Source organism: Saccostrea cucullata, unplaced genomic scaffold (genome assembly GCF_032062105.1).
Source record: "Saccostrea cucullata isolate Sc308-1 unplaced genomic scaffold, CSIRO_AGI_Scuc_v1 ctg9993, whole genome shotgun sequence".
NCBI classification, from domain to species: Eukaryota; Metazoa; Mollusca; class Bivalvia; order Ostreida; family Ostreidae; genus Saccostrea; species Saccostrea cuccullata.
The window spans coordinates 2,858-24,190 of NW_026924867.1; the positions used below are offsets into that span (position 1 = coordinate 2,858).

At 33.3% G+C, this 21,333-nt stretch overlaps 1 protein-coding gene across 1 annotated transcript; it reads left to right on the top strand.

Moving 5' to 3' along the window:
• The first annotated feature begins 607 nt into the window (after positions 1–607).
• LOC134267477 (N-acetylneuraminate 9-O-acetyltransferase-like) lies at positions 608–16,005 on the top strand. The gene is given in 23 exon segments (XM_062749678.1): positions 608–745; positions 2,438–2,534; positions 3,060–3,231; positions 3,233–3,244; positions 3,465–3,575; positions 3,769–3,820; positions 6,489–6,560; positions 6,719–6,809; positions 7,140–7,248; positions 7,469–7,593; positions 8,016–8,086; positions 8,647–8,776; positions 9,088–9,196; positions 9,408–9,497; positions 9,793–9,912; positions 10,875–10,928; positions 11,487–11,643; positions 12,148–12,227; positions 12,445–12,549; positions 12,870–13,010; positions 13,259–13,336; positions 13,629–13,721; positions 13,969–16,005. Coding segments are annotated over 23 exon segments (2,463 nt in total). The 5' UTR covers positions 608–609; the 3' UTR covers positions 14,227–16,005.
• The last annotated feature ends 5,328 nt before the right edge of the window (positions 16,006–21,333 follow it).

A 21,333-nucleotide genomic window follows, 5' to 3' on the forward strand; every position in this document is an offset into this window, starting at 1 on the left:
TTCCGTTTTTTTCTTTGGAACCACAAGTCATAACTCTTTAACTTATGTGCAGGCTTTTTTTCTTTTATTTCTTTTCATTTTTAATTTGCGCTTTTTGTAGATCTTTTGCGAAAGCCCACTGTACAAAAACCCATAGGGCTCACTTTCGTTAGAAAAATACTGATTTTTTCGCTTTCGCGGTATTTAAAATGCGTTTATTTCACGAATAAGCGCGAAACTTTCGCGATATTACGCGTAACGTATTTTCGCATTAAAACGCTTAACTTTTGCGAATAAACGCGAAGCGCATAATGTTTATGTTTTTGGAGGAATTTTTTCTCTCTCTCCGTGTTTCTTTTTTCACCGTCGCTTTTTTTTGCCATTCCCCCCTCAATTTTTACATTTAACCCCCCCCCCCCCCCCCCCCCCCCCCGTAAAAACGATGCAAATATAGAACATATTGTTGTTATTTTTTTCTCTTCAATATGGAGCCAGTTCAACTGGAGAAAAATATCTCTATTTAAGAATTATACGTAAGTAAAACATTTTTTTTTTAAATTTTGCTGGTTGCAGAATCTGTTTGAATGTGACCGAATTATTTCACGAACGATTTAATATCGATTAGAAACGATGGCCGACAACAATCGAGGAGGATCGACGACTAATGAAATAACATACTATTTAAACATTGAAAATGCCAAAATCTTAGCATTTTGTCTAGTTTGTGGGTTTGTTATGTATCATGGGGTACTGCATCTTAAGTATGGTAAGTTTTCATTCAGGTATAAAACCGTCAGTGTCGGTACTCCCGATGTGTTGTGTAGGCATGGTAGTTATGTGTTGTTGGGCAGTGTGTCACATTATGACACATTCATCATCTTCCTCCAATAAAATACCAGAGTACTGAGTTGTGGAAATCTTTTTTAAGATTGTCAGTCGTTCGGACTGGCAAAATAAGATGGTTCAAAGTGATTTTAACCGTTCCGAAATAGTCGCAATTTTTTTTTAAAGCATCACATTTACTTCATTAGACATCTATGTACTTCATAATATTATAACATTCTTACATTCAGTCCATTTTAAGGTTCCCTCTCGTATTTTGGCAGGTGACAATGCTAACTCAGCATAGTAAATATAATTTAAACAATGTGTCTAAAAAATTTAAGAAATTCTTAGCTGCAGATTTGTAGCTCTCCGAAGAAAATTATTGATAGACCGGAGAGCTACAGAGCCACCCATTGAAAAAACTGTATATTTATTGCGCACAAAATAATGCGCTCAGTTCTCGATTTATTTCTCCATGTTTTTAAAGCTGTAATCTCAAAATATTACTAACCGTGTGTTCCTAACATATTCTTTGACTCTTTCCACAACAAAACATTCCTCATAATTGTTGTTAATAGTCCTCCTGGTCCTGATATTGCAATCATCGGACATTTCGCTTATTTATACTGCCATTTTGGTTTCAAAGATAATTCAGTCCAATATGCTTCGTTCAGATATCAACTACAAGAGAACTTGATAGAGGAGAGAGGATTTTTTCTTTAATTTAAATCTTCCATTTTTTGCAATTGAGGTGAGAATTTGGAAAAATTAATCAAGAATCGAGCGCACTTTTTTGTGCGCAATAAATATACATTTTTTCAATGGGTGGCACTGTAGCTCTCCAGTCTATCAATATATTTTTTTGGAGAGCTACAGATCTGCAGCTAAGAAATTCTGAGCATTTATAATAAAGATATTAACATAATCAATGGTTAAAAGAAGTTAAATCCCGGACAGTCGTAAGGGCAATATTTAGTGGTTTATCTGTGTTTGAAGTCTCTCTGTTGATATCAGATTTGCTAACTAGTATTTCAGAGTTGTGGAAAACAGCTGGTCATGGGGACAAAGTTATGAATGTCATCATGACCAGCTGTTTAGTCAGGTCTGGCACAATCACTTGATTTAGTTATACCATTTATACTTGCCTATAAGTGGGGTTTTTGGAAGTTAATATCTGGTCCAAAACTTTGTCCGACTTAAAGGCGAGCTATTAAAAGAATGAAATATATGAGGTCAGTCCCTCTGATATATATATAAGCTTATTAAATACAACCGACTTTTAGGCAAGTATATATGATAGCTTGATATAGCTATCTAGCTTTATTAAGCTATATTTGCAAAATTTCCATCTCTTAGCTGCCCAACAACATAAGTTTATGTATCATTTGCAGAGCTATCAAGAGATGAATGAAAATAGAGAATTAATGTCATGAGTAAACATATAAATCACATTCTTTAAAAAAAAGAAAAAAAGGAATAAACTGAATTACATTCTTATTCACAGTGTTATCAAGTCTGTGAATGTCAAACTTAATTTATTCTTTTTAAAAACTATAAGCTTTGAATGTACGTGTTCTGATAATTCAGTTGTGCAGAAGAAGTTGGTTGATTGAATATTTCATTTGTTTTCCAGGCAATGACTCCTGTAAGTGGCTATTAAGTGATGGGCGTTTCCCAGGGTATAATACATGGCAGCCATATGGATGTATGATGCATAAATACACAAAAGTGTGAGTGTATGTATAAAGCCTGATGAATAATTAAAATTAGAAGGATGGATTTTATTCCAGTGAAATTAAAAATTTCAAATTCTTATGAGTTACATGTATTCCAATGTATGTAATACTCTTTTTTTTTCGATATATACCTTGCGTAATATACCTGTAAATATTTTCTACCTTCAAACGTTATTGTACCATATTGATCTGTTTCTGTATTGTCACAGTATTGGGCAAGATAAAAAAAAATGAACATACATACTGTATTTCATGGGTCCCGTATTTCATTTGTAACATTTTATAAAGCTGGGAATGATAGTGCTTTATGCCCATTGATCCCCCCCCCCCCCCCCCCTCAAAGGAAAGCTAACTTTTGCAAGATAACAAAAATCTCCTTTTCTTATCAGTATGGTCTACGCGAATTTCAATTTTAAAGCTGAAGGCAAAAAAAAATTATTTTCTTAAGATTCTTGATGATTTTTGGCATAAAAATTGTAAAAATTCAAAAGAGAAAATTAATCTTGTTTTTTTTTCCAGACATGCACGGCGATGTATGCATTATATTTACTATTGGGGAGAACAGAATCATATCACATTCCTAGGAGATTCTCGAATTCGACAGCTTTATTTTGAGTTTGTAAATCTTCTGATATATAAGGTAGAGGAACATGTAGCTCACCATGATCTTCACTTTGAGGACAAGAAAATATAGCGTCACAGCTGTAAGTTTGGATAATCCTCCTGTGTGAACTTTCTATACCTTTCGATTACTTTACTTAGATTTTTGTTTCAAAATATGAATTGCTCCCATTTGAAATTTGAAGATGAAAATCTAACCTGGTTCTTACCATAAAACCTCTGTATATAATTGTTGATTATTGTAAACACTTGTAAGTACATTTGACATTTATTAATAAAATGAAACTGAAATTTTATTTTTAGGACTTTTTGTGGCATCCTATGGTGAACTCCTCCATGTATGATGTGTATAAGAACTGGTTAATGGCAGAGAAAAATTCCAGACCAAATCTCCTGATCACAGGCAGTGGGACGGTGAGTTATTGTACATAAACCTCTTTACAAAATAAAAAAAAATTGTTACGATGTCCAGCACCAGAGGCAAAAGCATTTTTAATGATGTCATCAATTTAAGTTTGTTTTTCGTAAGTTATGAATTTTATCATGTTAGTGATTTTTTGTGAGCCCTTATGAGACAAAAAAATTAATATTCTGTTGTCTATTCCAGTGGAGCATTAAACAGTTCAATGCATCAGAAGAGGCTGTGAAGAGCTTTGAATGTAAGAGTTTATTTTATAAGTCAGGAATAGGTGATACCAACCTATATTTTCATGGGAAGAGATTAGACTAAGTATGATAGATGATTTTCTCTACTTATATGCAAATGTTAAGTCAGATTTCATTTTATATGTGTACTAAGCAGAAGAAAAAGATTATTTCTGGTAAATTTTGAATTAAATTTTCAAGATATATACTCGTGGAACATAGTTCACCCATTTGAAATGCACCAAGACACAGAGAAGTAGGATAGCTAAGTTCAAGACACTGCTGATCATGGTGTCTGAAGTTGCTTCACCTTTCTAAATTTGACTGACATACTGTGACTGAAATACTTTAAATCTACTTTTTTTTCCATGGGGTCATAATTTTGTGGAATCTCTGTTCAATCTGCTGGTAAAAATTACTGTGGAATCACTGTTGTTTATGGGAGAGCTCATGTTTGTGGATTTCATAGATCACCCTTATGTACAAAGCATCCCCAAGAATATTTTGTTGTGGAAACATAATGATATTGATTCTTTGAATCTACCATTTAAAATGATTCCATGATTCCACAGTAAACCGATCTTTGGATTGCTATTCTATGTCCTCAATGAACTCTAAGTAAATTGTGACAGATTTCTGTGGAAATTTGCGTTCATGTACATTGCATAAATTAATCCCATTTTGAGAAGTATGCCTACATTTTTAGCTCTTCTGAGCCAAAGGCTCAAAGAGCTAATGCTATGGCCATTTGTGCGGTGTGCGGTGTGCGTTAACTTTTTAGAATATGGGCCATAACTCAAGAACCCCTTGGCCAATCAGTACCAAATTTGTCACAGGGTATCCCTGGCCCAAGGGCTACCTTTTTTACTAAAACAAGGGTTGGGACCCTAAAACAAGGGGAGATAATCAGGAAAACAAAACAAAAAGTACTGGTTGCTAAAAAATCTTCTTCTCCAGAACCACTAGGCAGATTTTTACCAAACTTACATGCAAGGATAAGGATATGTTGAAGATTAAAAATTGTTCAAGGCATGACCCTGGGGCAAAGGGCGTGGTCTCAAGGTCACTTCAAAGTTGACCTAAATTTACAATTAATAAAAACGTGTATATTTTGTACTATAAGGACTAGGATCATCAAATCTTGTAAGTTGATGCATCTTACGACTTCACATCATGTTAACTCAAAAGTAGGTCACGGTGACCTACTTTTTAAATTTTGTGGGGATTTGTTTTCAAATTGATTTGAAGGCATATTTTGGACACTTTAAGGCCTATGATCATCAAACTTTGTCAGTTGATGCAGAGAACAATGACAACTTAAAAGTAGGTCACCGTGACCTACTTTTTGAACTTTATGACTTATCCATTTAAAAACATTAAATCCCATTATTTCAGACACCGGGAGGTTTAGAATCATCAAATCTTGTACTTTGATGCATCTAGGGACCTTAAAACATATTTATGAAAAAGTAGGTCACTGACCTACTTTTTGAATTTTGCCGACATTTGTTTTCAAATTGTTTAAAATGCATATTTTGATTACCTTCAGACCTACGATCATCAAACTTGGTCAGTAGATGCATCTTGGGTTTTTGAAAAATGTCGACCAAAATGTAGGTCACGATGACCTACTTTCGACATTTTATGGCTATATTTCAGTATCTTAGGTATTTATTGGCTTAGAATCATCAAACTTTGTGAGTGGATGCATATTTAGTTATCGGAGAGTGACGACCAAAAAGTAGGTCATGGTGACCTACTTTTGACATTTTGTAGCTATAATTAAGTATCTCTTGTACTTTTTGACCTAAAATCATCAAACTTTGTCAGTTGATGCATCTTGGGTTTTAGAATGTGACCAAAAAGTAGGTCACAGTGACCTACTTTTGAATATCTCAGGTACGTATTAGCTTAGAATCATCAAACTTTGTCAGTTTAGGCACCTTGGGTTTTCGGAGAACTTAGTTCACCAAAAAGTAGGTCACTGTGACCTACTTTTGACATTTTATGGCTATATTTAATTATATCTGGTACTTACTGGCTCAGGATCATCAAACTTTGTCAGTTGAGGCATCTTACGGTTTCATTGAATGTCCAACAAGAAGTAGGTCACGGTGACCTACTTTTGAATATCTCAGGTACTTATTGGCTTAGAATCAGCAAATTTTATCAGTTTAGGCATCTTGGGTGTTTGGATAACGTCGACCAAAAAGTAGGTCACCGTGACCTACTTTTGACATTTGATGGCTATATTTAATTATCTCTGGAACTAATTGGCTTAGAATTTTCAAACTTTGTCAGATGATGCATCTTGGGTTTTCAGAGAATGTTGACCAAAAAGTAGGTCATGGTGACCTACTTTTGAATATCTCAGGTACTTATTTAATTAGAATCATCAGTCTTTGTCAATTAATGTATCTCGAGTCCTCAGAAAATTCCAATCAAAAGGTAGGTCACTGTGACCTACTTATGGTATTTTATAATTATATTATAATATCTTCAGTCTTAACTGGCTAAATATTATCATACTTTGTAAGTTGATGCATTTTGGGTCTTATGATACTAATAGAGTTTGAGGCTTCTAATAGAAGTGATAGATTGTACAATTTATCAGAAGAGCGATTCAAGGCCCTTGGGCCTCTTGTTTTAAATAATGCGTTTTTTTTCCTATTTTTTCCCCAGTGAACCTGACCATGATCCTGCCTTACATCTTGAAGTTGAAAGATAGCACTCAAATTATATGGATGTTGCAAGGTAAACAAAGTTTTATTGACACACATTTGTCATAGTATGGAAAATTTTTTTGTTGGTCAGTTTAAAATATATTCAATATATAAACATAATTTAGTGGGGGGGGGGGATACATTTTGTTTGTAAATTGACCAGCTCATCCAGTTCTTTGATTTTGACAGATCCTGTAGATGAATCCAAGCTCTACCTGAACAGGTCAATGATCACCAATCAACAAGTGGACGCTTACAACAAAGTAGCCATTGATATACTGTAAGAAAATACACTGTATCTAATTCTCTTGATATTATAACAATTATATAGAATCCGATGAAGGAGTAATTCTTAAAACTTGTATCTCTAACTTCTTGGGATAAAGAAAAAAAATCAAGATATCCAAGAACCCAAGAGATCAAGGTTGAAATACATGAAGAATAAGAAATTGGACTTCAAAATCTTTTTGCACACTTGACCTTTGAACTGCAGCATTCAACATTCATGCACCAATGGCACTACTCCATTCACTTGCCATTTTACTGATTGTTTAATCATTCACTCTGTTTATTTTGTGTTTTTCATTAACCCTCCCTTTCTTAATTACAGTGGCGGGAGTGAAGCCAAGTTATGGAGCTCCTCCCGACTGGTGGCCCAGGGAATACATGACAACTCTCTCCTGGATGGCCTTCATATGTCGAAAAATGCTCTGGAACTTGTGAGTACAATGTATATTTATGCAGATATATGTGTCATATGTGTAAGTTATAAATGAAGAATTTTTTTGGAGGGGGGATTTTATCCCTCAGTGGAAGTAAATAACAACAAAATAGTTATGAACCATGCTGTATAAACATGATGTACAATAGATTCAAAATTTATTACAGTCATAAAACATGATGTACACTTGGATTTATTACAACATGTTTTGTTTAAAGGATATCCAGATGTTGATGAACATGTACTGTAATGATCATATGAACCACAAGGACGGAACATGTTGTCGGGTGCCTGATTCTGTGACCTCTATACAGATTATCACAGCGTCTTTCTTCCTGGTGTGGTGAGTCTGACATAACTGAAGTAGAGGGGGAGGAGGGAGGGAGAAGAGTTAAATAGGGTCCAGATAAAGTTATAAACAAATCAATCTCTTTGTCTTATAGCTAAGAATTTCCACTGCTGAAGTATTTTCATGTTATGAAATTTATTTTATATAAATGAAGAAATAAACAGTACATTTCCATTGCCTGTACATTTCTAAATTTAAAGAAAGATTGTTGGTACAGCAAAACTCGGTTATAACGAAGTCTTTGGGACATTTGAAATTACTTCGCTATATCCGTAATTCGTTATATCCGTATAAAAAATATGTATAATTTATATAGTTGGGGATCAAAGATGACTTCGCTATATCCGTGAATTCGCAATATCTGTGTTCGTACTAAACGAGTTTTACTGTACATATATATATTATGAATTTTACAGTCTCCTGTCAGCGATAGCCATGTTCTTGTACAGAAGGAGAATCCGACGCAATGGCAGTAAAGCCAGGGCAGGTAACAATTCATCTACAAGTACAGTACGCCCAGATTTATCATGCAGTTCATTTACAAGTACAGTACACTCAGATTTGTCATTCATTCCATCTACAAGTACAATACACTTAAATTTGTCATACAGTTTATCTACAAGTACAGTACACCCAGATTTATCATACAGTTTATCTACAAGTACAGTACACCCAGATTTGTCATTCATTCCATCTACAAGTACAATACACTTGAATTTGTCATACAATCCATCTACAAGTACAATACACTCAGATTTCTCATAAAGTTTATTTACTAGTACAGTACACTCAAACTTGTCATACAGTCCATCTACAAGTACAAATCACTCAGATTTGTCAGTGAAAATATTAAATAGTTCTTTTTTGCAAGAAACTGTGATCTCTATTCCACATGGATATGAAACTTTAATTTGCAGAACTCTTTATGAATGAATTTAATGGTTAATATAATAAACACTTTGAAACATTTGAAGTAAGATTATGAGCTTGAAAATTTTTGTTGAGAATTATGGTATAAAATCAAAGTTTTCGTGACTGCTATTTCAGATAGTGGTATTCGGAATGGCAGGTCATTCGTTACACCCTCAGAGAAAGCCTGGCCGGACACGGTGTATGAGATCATGGTGTGTTTGGGCAAACTGGGACTGATCATGACATACGCATTTCTCTGTGACAGGTAAAATCCATGGAAATAATTCTAAACTGTGATTTTTCTCTTCCTTGACTTTATTTCGCTCATTGTTTACACTCCATAAAAATGCTTGTTAACAGGGTGAAGATGAGTTACTTTCACTTATGCATTTATGGTGTGATATTTAGTAAGGTAAATGGAAGTGCCTGTATTTAACCAAATATTGTTAGAGCAAAAATTTGTAGATTACTTTGAAAATTATGCATCCTAAATACATGTATATTGTGTCTACAGTTAACAAATTAGATTCTCCCCATTATTGGTAAATTACATATTGCATAACTGTTATTTTATAGGACTAATTTCTTCATGAAGGAGAACAAGTACTACACCCACGTTAATTTCCTCTTGCCGTTTGCGTACCTTATGATCTTGGGCTTCTTTTTCACTGAGAACACAGACCAGGTAAGTTAACTACAGATGTGTGTGTGCTAACTGATCACTTAGAATGCTATGTAAATTAAACAAAATCTTTTTCTTTGACATGTGATACACCATGGCACCACACAAATATTTAAAAGTTCAACATACCATCTTTAAACTATTCATCATGTGTGAAGTCATTATTATGAATATGTAGTTGTATTTGTATATCACAACTATGCCAATTTTTCAGACCAAAGTTTTACACCGAGATCAGACAGATGAATGGAAGGGCTGGATGCAGCTAATGATAATGATCTACCATTTGACTGGAGCCAGCAAGGTAAAAGTCAAATTCATGGGGGTGGGAGATTGGGGGTGGAGTTAATGGATGTTTATTTTTTACTTGTATCCACATCTCTATCTTTTACCTTAATTTGAACTTCATTTCCTCCAAGTTGCCACATTTTTTCATCTCCATAAATCAAATTCAATGACAAAAATGACAAAATCAAATTTTAATTATGCTTTGTCATTATTTAAGGCATTTTCTTTCGCAAAGTTAACAGAATCGTTTCCAAATTCAATTGTGGTAATTTACATTCAGAACAGTCATTGTGCCTGCATTTAATAAACAGGTGTTACCCATCTACATGCATATCCGAGTGCTGGTGTCAGCCTACCTGTTTCTGACGGGCTACGGACATTTCTCCTATTTCTGGAACAAAGCTGACTATAGTGTCCAAAGATACTGTCAGGTAAGAGGTCAAAGGTCACTGCCAAGCATGAGGTTAAAGGTCACTGCTAGGAGTGGACATTAGGGGTTGTGTTGAAGTAGATATGATTTAGAATTTTTCATGTATTTGTTGATGCTGTTTTATAGTGTAACAAATTTGGACAATCAATATGATCAACAGATTGAACGTAAATTTTAAATTACTGTTTTAAATTCAAATATTACAAATTTGAGGTTTTAGTTAGAAAATAATTTATCTTAAAATTTCGAGAATAATAAAGTTCAATAAACTCAAACATAAATTATTGACTCCATTATTTAATATTTAGTGAATACATGTATAGGGTCTCCCATGGTATGTGGTTGTATATGATTTTTATCCAATGAGCTGTGTGTGTTTTTTTCTTCCCTAGCTTGGCAAGGGAAATAAAAACACACAACGAGTTGGATAAAAATTATATCTAACCACAAGATGTGGGAGATTTCTTTTATTCCATGTTTTACATCACTATCAATGTTTTAAATGATTTTAATATTGGATTCCACTTTTCTTCACACTAAACGCATTGTAACATCACAATTGTGGGATATATAAAAAAAAAGAGTGATATCCATGGAATAAAGTGGTAAACATGGGATAAAACAACATTGCTCCTAAGCTACATGTATTTACCATAGACTTTGTAGAATGCATGCTTGTTCAGCTAGTTGAATCAGGAATTGCATGATTGTGCTTATCATTTTAAACTACATAAAAACTGTATATGAAATCCTACCAGTTCAATATTTGTTGGCAAATAAATATAATCGCTGATTAAATTATTAAGAAAAGCTGCTCTGATATGCTTCTGCTAAACAAATATTCATAAGCAGAAGCATCTTAATATTTGTATAATTGTGAAGAATGATTTAAGAGGTGAATGTAATGACTGTTCTAGATTGTATAACAGCTTTGTGTAACGTATCGGTGTATGTCAATTTCAGCATAGTTGTTATGTACGATGTTGTGGCTGGTATGACTTCAGATATTATGTGGAAGTAAGTGAAAAATAACAGCATGGTTCTGAGTTACACATATGTTTGAAATGATGATCTGTGTCATTTGTATGTAGCCTATAAAATCAATTTGCTTGTCATCCTTTTTGATGTGTGTTTGTTAAAGTGTGTTAATAAAGAAGGTGGCTTCAAATCTTTCAAATATTCTGGAAGAAAAGAGTGCTTATTTAACTCAATTTATTTTGAATTTCAAATGAATGAAAATTACTAACATTTTAGTCTTAAAGATTGTGTACATTTGATTCAGTGTGATGTCCTGTTCAATTGGATAATATTTCAATAGAGAAGTACTGTTTTAACATTTATAGAAACAGAAAAAATAGCTTAGTGTTTACAGAAACAAAGAAATAGCTTAACTCTTTACTCCATACCCAACAAACAAGCCTTTACTAAAAGGTTTGAATTTGAGGCAATATGACAGATTTTGCCTCTTTTTCATACATTATGATCTTGTAAGGATTTTTATTCGGAACTCAACAAGAAATTTATTTGTTTTTCATGCGAGCATAATTTTAAAATTCTCAAAATTGTTTTCCATAGGTGATGTTCCGGTTAAATTTTCTGGTTGTGGTGCTGTGTTTTGTGATGAACCGCCCTTACCAGTTCTATTACTTTGTACCGCTGGTTTCCTTTTGGTTTACCATAGTTTACTTAACCATGGCGATATGGCCAAGAATTTCAGCAGCTTCTAGTGATAGTAAGTTAAAACATAGCTTCTGGAAAAAAAATTCCTATAGCAAATATTCTTAAATTAATCCGATACAAGAATTAAACTCCAGAATTTTCATTCCAATGTCAAATTCTTTTAATTTCTGTTTACCGTTTACCCTCACCTAGCCTCTTCATGCTCGCTGATTGCATGTCTGTTCAAAGGTCTGTAATGAAATATATGGTAATACCAAAGAGTATTCAAGCTTAAAAGTCCTTTACACAATACAAATTTGCACAAAGCAATCAAAGACCTCCAACAAAAAATCAGAGGTGGGATCAGGTGCCATGGAGTAGTGAGCATCACCTGCCGACTAGTCACATTTGCCGTGTGCTGCTGGTCATGAGCAGGAAAAAACGGAATTATCTATTTACTATTCATTTTGTAAATAATGGCCTAACAAATGTTTCTAAAAACATTACTGTGTGATTAAGAATTCTGTGTTTGATAAATATAGCTTGTATTTGTAATTACGTTACCTTTTTTTTGTAGCAAGCAACTTACATTACCTGTATATGATAATTAAATTGATCATCCTGACCACTGTGATAACTCTCTTCTTTATGTCAGAGGTAAGGCAAATTAGAGTTATAAAAATCTTTTTTAGTTTAAAAACTAGACAAATTAAACAAATGGTCAAGCTATGGTGTTTAAATTATACAATTTAAACAAATAGTCAATCTATGATGTTACAGTGTATTTTAGACAAATTAAAAAAAATAGTCAAGATCAAGCTATAATGAGCTTTATACATGTATATAGTTTATCTTTAAAACTCTTTTTTTACAGGTTTTATTTGAGAAAGTATTTTTGATGAGGCCAATTAAAGCCCTGTTTGTTCGTTCAGATGATTCCTTACATGAGTGGAGGTTTAGATGGACATTAGATAGATATGTAAGTGTTTCAAAAAAAAAGAAATTTCATTTTATACAGTCTTGTATTGCTATTCAAATTATTGCTAAATATGCAATTCTGACCAAAAGACTGTGATTCTAAGAGCTCGAGGAAACAATGGACCTTTTTTTGTTGTATATTTTTTACAGAATGTATTTGTACTAATGTGGTTTTATATGTTCAGAGAATGAATTAAAAAGTTTTCAAACAGTTTTTATATTTTAATATTAAGTGTAATTAACAGGATGATATTTAGATCTATATTTTCAGAGTGTAATTTTTCAGATTGTAGTGTATGGGATGGCATTTTATGTTTTCAGAGTGTAGTGTATGGGATGGTGTTTGCGTTTGGCTACCACTTGCTACTGAAGAAAGGAGTGATATCAGACAATCACACAAACTCTCTCTTCTCTACCAGCGTCTCCCTGTGTCTCACCTTCCTAGGATTCTTAGGATTAGGGGTCAGGCAGTTTTTCTGTCGATAATATACTGTAAACTAACTTTTATTTGCATGCGAGAAAAATTCGTGAGTTTGGTGACCTACTTTAATACGTGAATATTTGTCACAGAGTATAATAGTTAGTTTACTGTAATATTTAAATGTATACTAATTATCATTTAACTTTTTTCTAGCAAATAAATCATTAATGATAGTTGTACTGTTAACACAAAGTATATTTAATAACTTTTTATTTCTCTATTGTTTCAGAGTTATGCCATTTTTTCATTCCTGTGTAAGAACAAAACCGAGTGTAATGATACTCACTCCTACCTAGTAGCTCTACCTGTAAGTACTCAATTGTATACTGTGGAATCATTTAAATTGAGGGGGGGGGAGGGTGTCATTGTTTGTGGCAAAGCAAAATGTGGTTGGTTCATGGGGACATCATTTCTTGGTAAACTCAACTCCTATATATACAGATTCAAGAATGGCCTCATCAAAATAACTACACACCTGGTTAAAAAAATTTCCCAGGTCACTCAATGCAGATTTTCAGGATGAACTTTGGTGAAGTGTATGAACTATTGTAAATGTAATGATTTATCATATCTGATGTGATCTCCATTAATGTTTACAGTTATTCTCCTATGTGATAGTCAGGAATGTCCTAGGCTGGGTGCGGACCAGATATAGTTCATTCTTTGCCTGGTTTGGCAAAATATCTTTAGAGGTGAGTGGCCTTAGCTCTTCTTTTATTGAGGCAAAAAAGCTCTAATATGCCTCACTTATAACCCATTTTGTTCGTCTTTTAAAATATGTTTGAAATAACGAAAAGTGCAGAGTCATTAGTTATTTTAGTTCAGTGAATGCATTTATAGGAATTTGTTTTGTCAGGGCTGTGAATTTTGTAATTATTGGGGGGAAGGGGATTCAATTGTCGAAGCTTCTAATGTTTGTTTTCTCTTTTTATCTTTCAGTTGTTTATAGCACAGTACCATATATGGCTAGCAGCTGACACTTATGGAGTTTTAGTGTTGATGCCCTCGTATCCAGTATTAAATGTGATAGTGACATCTTTTATATTTATTTGTGCTAGCCATGAAATTTCAAAAATAACTGGGACCTTAACAAATTACTTAGTGCCAAAAGAAGGGAAGGCATTGTTAAGAAACGCTATTATATTCTTTATGATTATGCTTCCATTATCTGTAACAAAAGGTGTTCTTCCGTTCTAGGAAGTGTATTTTGCTCCTTACTCTGAAAGCAAGGGATATTAATTTTGGTTGATCCATTTGTTCGTTTGTCTTTCTGTCTGTGTATAACACTTAGTTTGTAGATGACATCTCTGAAGTCTTATGATAACTCTGAATTAATAAAATAATACCCATATTAAAATATGGATTCACATCAAAGGTCAATGTCAGAAATTCATGTTTTTACATAAAATGGTTTCCAAGATGATATTTTTTTTAATTTTTGTAATGAATAGGCAAAGACTTTTTCCAACGTAGTAAGACTCTCAATTGATTTCAGAGTTAAAGGTGAAGGGCCAAGGTCACAGTTTCACACCAAGTATTCTTTAATTTCCACATGATATGTATAAAAACTAATCAACTTTTGACATAAAATTTTGTATTACCAGGTATACTTTCTCATAACTTTAAAAAAAAACTATTGTTTTGGAGGACAAAAGATCAAAAACCAAGGTCAGAGATTTATAAGTTGCCTAAAATGGTTTTCAGAAAAAAAAGGATTTGATCTTTTTCAGTGAAATATAAAGTGTTGTTCTCTCAAACCGTAGGACCCTTTTGATTTTTTGGTCACAAATTCCCTTATGGCATGAAATGATTTCAAAATTCACTTCAATACTTTCAAATCCTCAAACATGGCCCCTATTGATTTTTAGGTAAAAAGGTCAAATGTCAAGATCTCAAACAACATGTATAATTGTTACAAAATATACACATGTAATATTTCATGTAATTTTTTTTAAATCAAGGGATGTAAATTGCCTGAATGAGCTTGATTATTGCATTTATATAACTGTATTGTAGAAATATGTTACACAGGACTCCTTTGTGTAATAATATTAATGTATTTTATTTATAAAAAGTGTATTTTGTTAAAAATGTGCTTATTTATTTTCATTTATATATATGATGTAGAGTTGTAGATTAATATTAATGTTACCCATTTAAATGTTTATGGACTTTCCTTTTAATTTTCTATTCATTAAATTTTTGTATGCTCAACAATAATTACATACATGTAATGTTTTATTATTGTATCAAGGGGGTACTGTGAGCATCAAGATTCTGTGTGCTCAAAATAATCACATTCTTGCAATGTTTTATATTGTATTGAAAGGGTTCTGTTGGGCCCTTTTCAAGTCAAAACCAGTAATACTGTTATGAAGTGTTCACTGTTTGAAGTACCTGTACATAAATACTTGTAACTAAATGTAGCTAGTTTTGTGTTTATAAATTGTGAAACATTTACCTAATTGTTGTGTGTGAAGCTCAACCAAAACCCAAAATCCTAAAGGATTTACCAGTACAGTTTATATTTGTACATGTATTCGTGTGTTTGAAAATTGTTTAAAGTTACGTAATTTGAAAATGAACTATCGCTTTGTATCCATCTTAATACGACTTTCCTCCATGAAAAATTCATCTTTTAACTTCTCACTAGACATACATGTATTTTTTGTTCTCTTTTTCTATAGAGACTTTTTCTTTTGTTAAACTGTACATGTTTGAATATATGAATTGAATTTTGTAAACAATTTTATTGTCATGAATACAATTTACAATGTATCTTCATTTCCACTGCCCATAATTAAATACAAGTACTGGTGTATATGTATTGTATGGAACTTTATTGAGGTTATTATGACCTTATGGAACATAAGACTAAACATTATTTCAAGGCATTATTTTAAACATTATTCCATTGTCTTAATGTGTCATAAGGTAAAGTTGAAATTAAAAATAAAAAACTCAAATAAAGTGCAATGTTGAAATTATTTTGAGGTTTATAGAATAATATGGTCAGTAAGTTCACAGAGAGGGGGGAGGGGGGGGGGGCAGAATTGATAGCAGGTCATAAAAGATGGAAGGGACATGGATTTATTACTGGTAAGTAGGTCAAATGTAGGTGGACAAGGAATAAATATCAAGTGAGTCGACCAATGGAAGATCATAATGACTTGTCTATCAGTAGTCACATGGAAGGGAGGTAATTGATATCTAGTCAGCAGTCCATATGGAGGAAGGTATGTAACCGATACCTGATCAGTAAATCATGGAGAATCTGGTGTCTGGTCCAATACTAAAACTCATGGGGGAGGGAATGGATTTGCTAACAAGCCAGTAGGTACCAGAAGAATATGGAATTGATATCTGGTCAGTAGGTCATAGGGAAGGGGTATGATACTGATATCTGGACAAATGTCGCATGGAATGGGTACGGAATTGATATCTGGACAAAAGGTCACATGGATATGATATCTAGTCAGTAGGTCACGTGTTAGGAAGCTTTTAATATTGATATCATTTTGAAGTTGTGTGGGTTGATACATGAAAAGTCAGACGATATGAATTTGATGTCTTTCCTGTTGGCCATGTGAAGGAATATGGATTTGCTAACATGTCATAACATGTATAAGTGATATATGGATTTAATAACTGGTCAGTAGGTAATGAGGAGGGAATACAGACTATATATATCAGTCACTAGGTCACATGGCGAGAGATATGTGCAATATCTGGTCAGTCGGTCAAGTAGAGGGGGTCATGCATGGATCTGATTTTGAATCAGTAGGACTAAGAGGGGGATATCAAACTTTCCAGCTTGGTAATGTCCACAGCAAAACTTTCTGATGCAGTTGAACGAGCTTGAATTTTAATTTTTTTCACATTAATTTTTAAAGTGACCTAAATATTATAAAGATGGGAATATTTTTGCAAGGGTATTTATCATAATTTGGATTGCTAGACATATCAAGACAAATCTACAAGTACTTTCTCTGAGGCTATATAGTTGCAAGATTGGACCTGCTGTTCAATACCGTACTTTTCCTATGATCATAATGCATAAATCTTGCAAATGAAAAGAACAATATTTACTGAAAAATATTCATTTTTAATGGTATATATTGCACTTATTGTACAAGTATTCATTTTTTAGAAAATAGTTTGATTGAGATATACACGGTATATATTAATGCAGCAATGTGATAAATAGTAAGAATATATGAACCAATCACAGGCTAGTTTACATGATACCCATGGGAATGTATAATATCAAGACATAAGAAGAAATATCAGTGGTTATAAATAACAACATAACAAATAACAAACCAAAGTTCAAATAAAGGTTTTGCAGAATAATGGAAGAAAAATACAAAAGATTATGGCAGTTGGTTATTGTGAACATTTCCATTAAAACCCAACATTGAATGGAAAAAGTGAAAAACAACCTTGAAAATATATAAATCCTAGATTAAAATAAAGTACACGTAGTGATTATGCTTATATTTTACCTGTGAAAATCAATATTACAGGCTTCATTAGTTATATCAGTTAATATGTTTTACAGCTATTTTACCAGTCTGCATAATAATAATAAGTTAATTTATATGTATATCATACCCAGCAAAGTGTTTCAGACTCTTATGAATTTTGAAAATTTTTACATTTTTTTCCCTAATTGACATTTTATACAGAAAGACCCATCATTATCGACATGTTCCACCATTTCAGGATATTCATCCTCTTTAGTTTCTTCTCCATGAATCCGTTTTTCCCAGAAGAGGCTCTAGCATTTATACATCCTGACCTTATCCTTGTTTTGCCTTTAGCTTGAGCACCAGCTGAGGAAGCTGCAGGTGCATTCTGGGTAGGAACTTTTGACCTTGACCCAGTTTCAGTCTGTGTCCTTGAAGGCGGAGTTGCTGCTGCCTGTTTAGTTTGTGAAGTCGGGGCTGATGGGGCAGCTTTAGTTTTTGTACTAGGCACTGCCTTTGTAGATGTGACATTTTGAGTTTTCTGTGGGGGAGAATCAGGGAAAAATTCTCCTTTATTTTCTGGAAAGATTTGAGTTGGTTCAGCATTCAGCTGTTTGGTCCCTGGGTGTTTGGAGGTCAAGGTCACAGTAAGTGTGCTTTTTCCTGGGGTGGGTTGCTCTGGGGATTGTACTGGCTTGGTCAAGGGGGAGGAAAGGTTTCGGTATTTATCTAGCTTCTCCTTAGGAACACTACGACCAGTGATGCTGTGTACCTATAAAACAACCAGGAATATTATTTCAAATTCATTAGAAAAGCTTTAACCAATTATACACAATAATGAGCTAACTACATGTATTTTCTTTTGATTTGATACAAGTTAATACAGTCATGCATAAAAAAATAAACAATAATTTTAGATTACAACATCAGTTTTAAAATATATGTACATATATATGGTATGGACAAGAACTCATTATAGAGAGATTATTTTTGATTAAATAGAACATTTTTGCAATCTTTACGCTCACCTGAGCAAATCGGCTAGGAAAAAGCGCAAATCAGCTCTATCAGAAATGAAAAGTTTACTGAAGGGGGGGGGGGGGGCTTGAATTTTAATACTACTTGAGAATGCCTTCATATTAATACAGCATATGACTTTGCTGTTCTTGATAAAAAGATTTTTTAAAAACGTTTTCTTCATATATATATATAACTTCATAATAATTTGAATTTGATTCCCCATTGTTTCCCTCCCTACCCCAAAAGGGCCATGATTTGAATAAATTTATATCTTCAATACATGAGGATGCATACATGTCAATATGACTAAACATAACTTTTTCTGTTCTTGGGATTTTCCCTTTATTTTTCTATGTAAAACTTTGATCCATCATTGTGGCCACACCCTACCCTTGGGGGTTATGATTTTTACAAATTTAATTCTACACTACCCGAAAATGCTTCCATATAAAAATTAGTATCACTAATCATGGCTTTACTATTCTTGAGAAGAAGATTTTTAAAATATATTTTAATGTAAATTTAAACTTGGATCCCCCATTGTGACCCCATCCTATCTCTTGGGGTTATGATTTGAACAAACTAGAGTCTACACTACATGAGAATGATTCCATATAAATATCACTAATCATGGCTTTGAAATAATTGAGAAGACGATTTTAAAAGATTTCCCTATCTAGTCCTATGTAAAAATTTGATCAGCCATTGTGGCCCCACCCTACCCCGGGGGGTATAGGGCGCGGATCCAGAAATTTTTTCCAGGGGGGGGGGGGGGTTCCACCCCTGTCCAAAAAAAAAAAAAAAACTCCAACCCAGAAATTTCTTGACAGGCAAATAAAAAAAAAACTTAACAAGTCCAAACTCCAAAATCCTATTTCGTGGGGGCAGGGGGTAGTCGATGACTTCTAATTCTTCAAACCTTTGACTTTTCATACCGATTTAACACAAATTTGCGTTTATCAGGGGGGGGGGTCTGCGTTTTCCGAGGGGGTGGGTGGGTCTAAGGTAACTTTTATCTTGCTTTAGTATATGAATTTAATAACCTTGCAAATTACAGGGGGGTGGGGTCCTGAACCCCCCCCTGACCCCCCTCTAGATTCGCGCATGGGTTATGATTTGAACAAACTTGAATCTACACTACCTTAGGATGATTTCACATGAGTTTCATCTCTCCTGGCCCAGTGGTTCTTGAGAAGGTTTTTAAATATTATTCCTATATATTCCTATGTAAAGCTTTAATCGGCCATTGTGGCCCCACCCTACTCCCAGGGGTCACGATTTGAAGAAACTTGAATCTACAATACCTGAGGATGCTTCTACATGAGTTTCATCTTTCCTGGCCCAGTAGAGTACTGAGAAGAAGATTTTTGAAAAATGCCATTAATTTTTCACCAATTCATAATTATCTCCCCTTGGAAAAGGGCTTGGCCCTTCATTTGAACAAACTTGAATCCCCTTTACCTAAGGATACTTTGTGGCAAGTTTGGTTGAAATTGGCCCAGTGGTTCTTGAGAAGAAGATGAAAATGTGAAAAGTTTGACGACAACGGACAAATTTTGATCAGAAAAGCTCACTTGATCCTTTGGCTCAGGTGAGCTAATAATTTCCAAGCTGTAAAACATTAATAGGTTTCTTTAAAGAAGTACATGTATATATATTTTTTTAAATATATAAAATACATGTATACATAATTAAAATTGGATAAAGAACCCAGCATGGTTCAATATCTGCTCATACTAACCTGTTTTCTGAAATATTCTTTCAGATTTGCACAAATTAATTAAATCAGGTTAAACTCTCAACAAAATCTACTGAAATTAGAACCAGACTGATTTCTTACGTTTAAAAAAAACCAAGAACCTTTACCAAAAAAATTTTTTTTTTGTTTGTTAAAAGAAAACAATTCCATAATCATATGTGCTTATACTCTAGTTAATTTTAAAAAGTATTTGCTACCTTGTGACTTCCCAACCCTTGTGTTTGAAAACAAAAATATAAGGAAAGAAAATTTCCGTTTAATTCATAAATACCTAGGGGAAATAAAAGAAAAGTGTGTGAAATTGCAAAAGGAAAAGATCTAGATGGTATCGGATTTTTAACACCTACATTAAGAGAGAAAAAAAGTCACCATTTTTGCAGAATTAAGAAAACTACAAAGTCAAAGCTTGGGATTTTGTTTTGACCTTCGAAGTAAAAGCCTGTCAGTAGGCAAATAAAAAAGTTTAGCACTAGAGATAAAGATACAAAACTCTACTGAATCAATCTGGTTCTAAATCATTTACATTTCATGCTACAATTGTACTTTTCTCTTCAGCAAACCTTATTATTAAGCACTCTTCTTTTTTTTTTAAATTATGAAATAATTTATTCAATTACTTCATTAATATATTTATTACCCAAACTTCTGCCCATCTTCCAATTAAAAATTGGATTAGCACCAACAACATTTCTATTTAATCTACATTTCACTTCAAGCTGCAAAACTGCCACATAATAAATCTACAGTATAGAGAATTTTCATATTTAATTAAATCACCCCCCCCCCTTTTTTTTAATTACCCGCTTTATGATCCTTATTAAACTTTAGACACTGCAATTAATTGAGAATTGTTTATAAAATGTAAATCCAACATTTTTTTCTCTAGATCAAGTATTTTTTTCCATGCATGTGACAGCTTTGCAAATATTTTGAAAATTTCTAAAGGAGCCAAAACATCCCTTCCAAAAGCTCAATCATCTTTTCTCTAGTTTCCATGTAGCATGAAATTCTAACAGAATCAAATACAAAGGTTGTTAAGTTTTAAAGCACACGTCT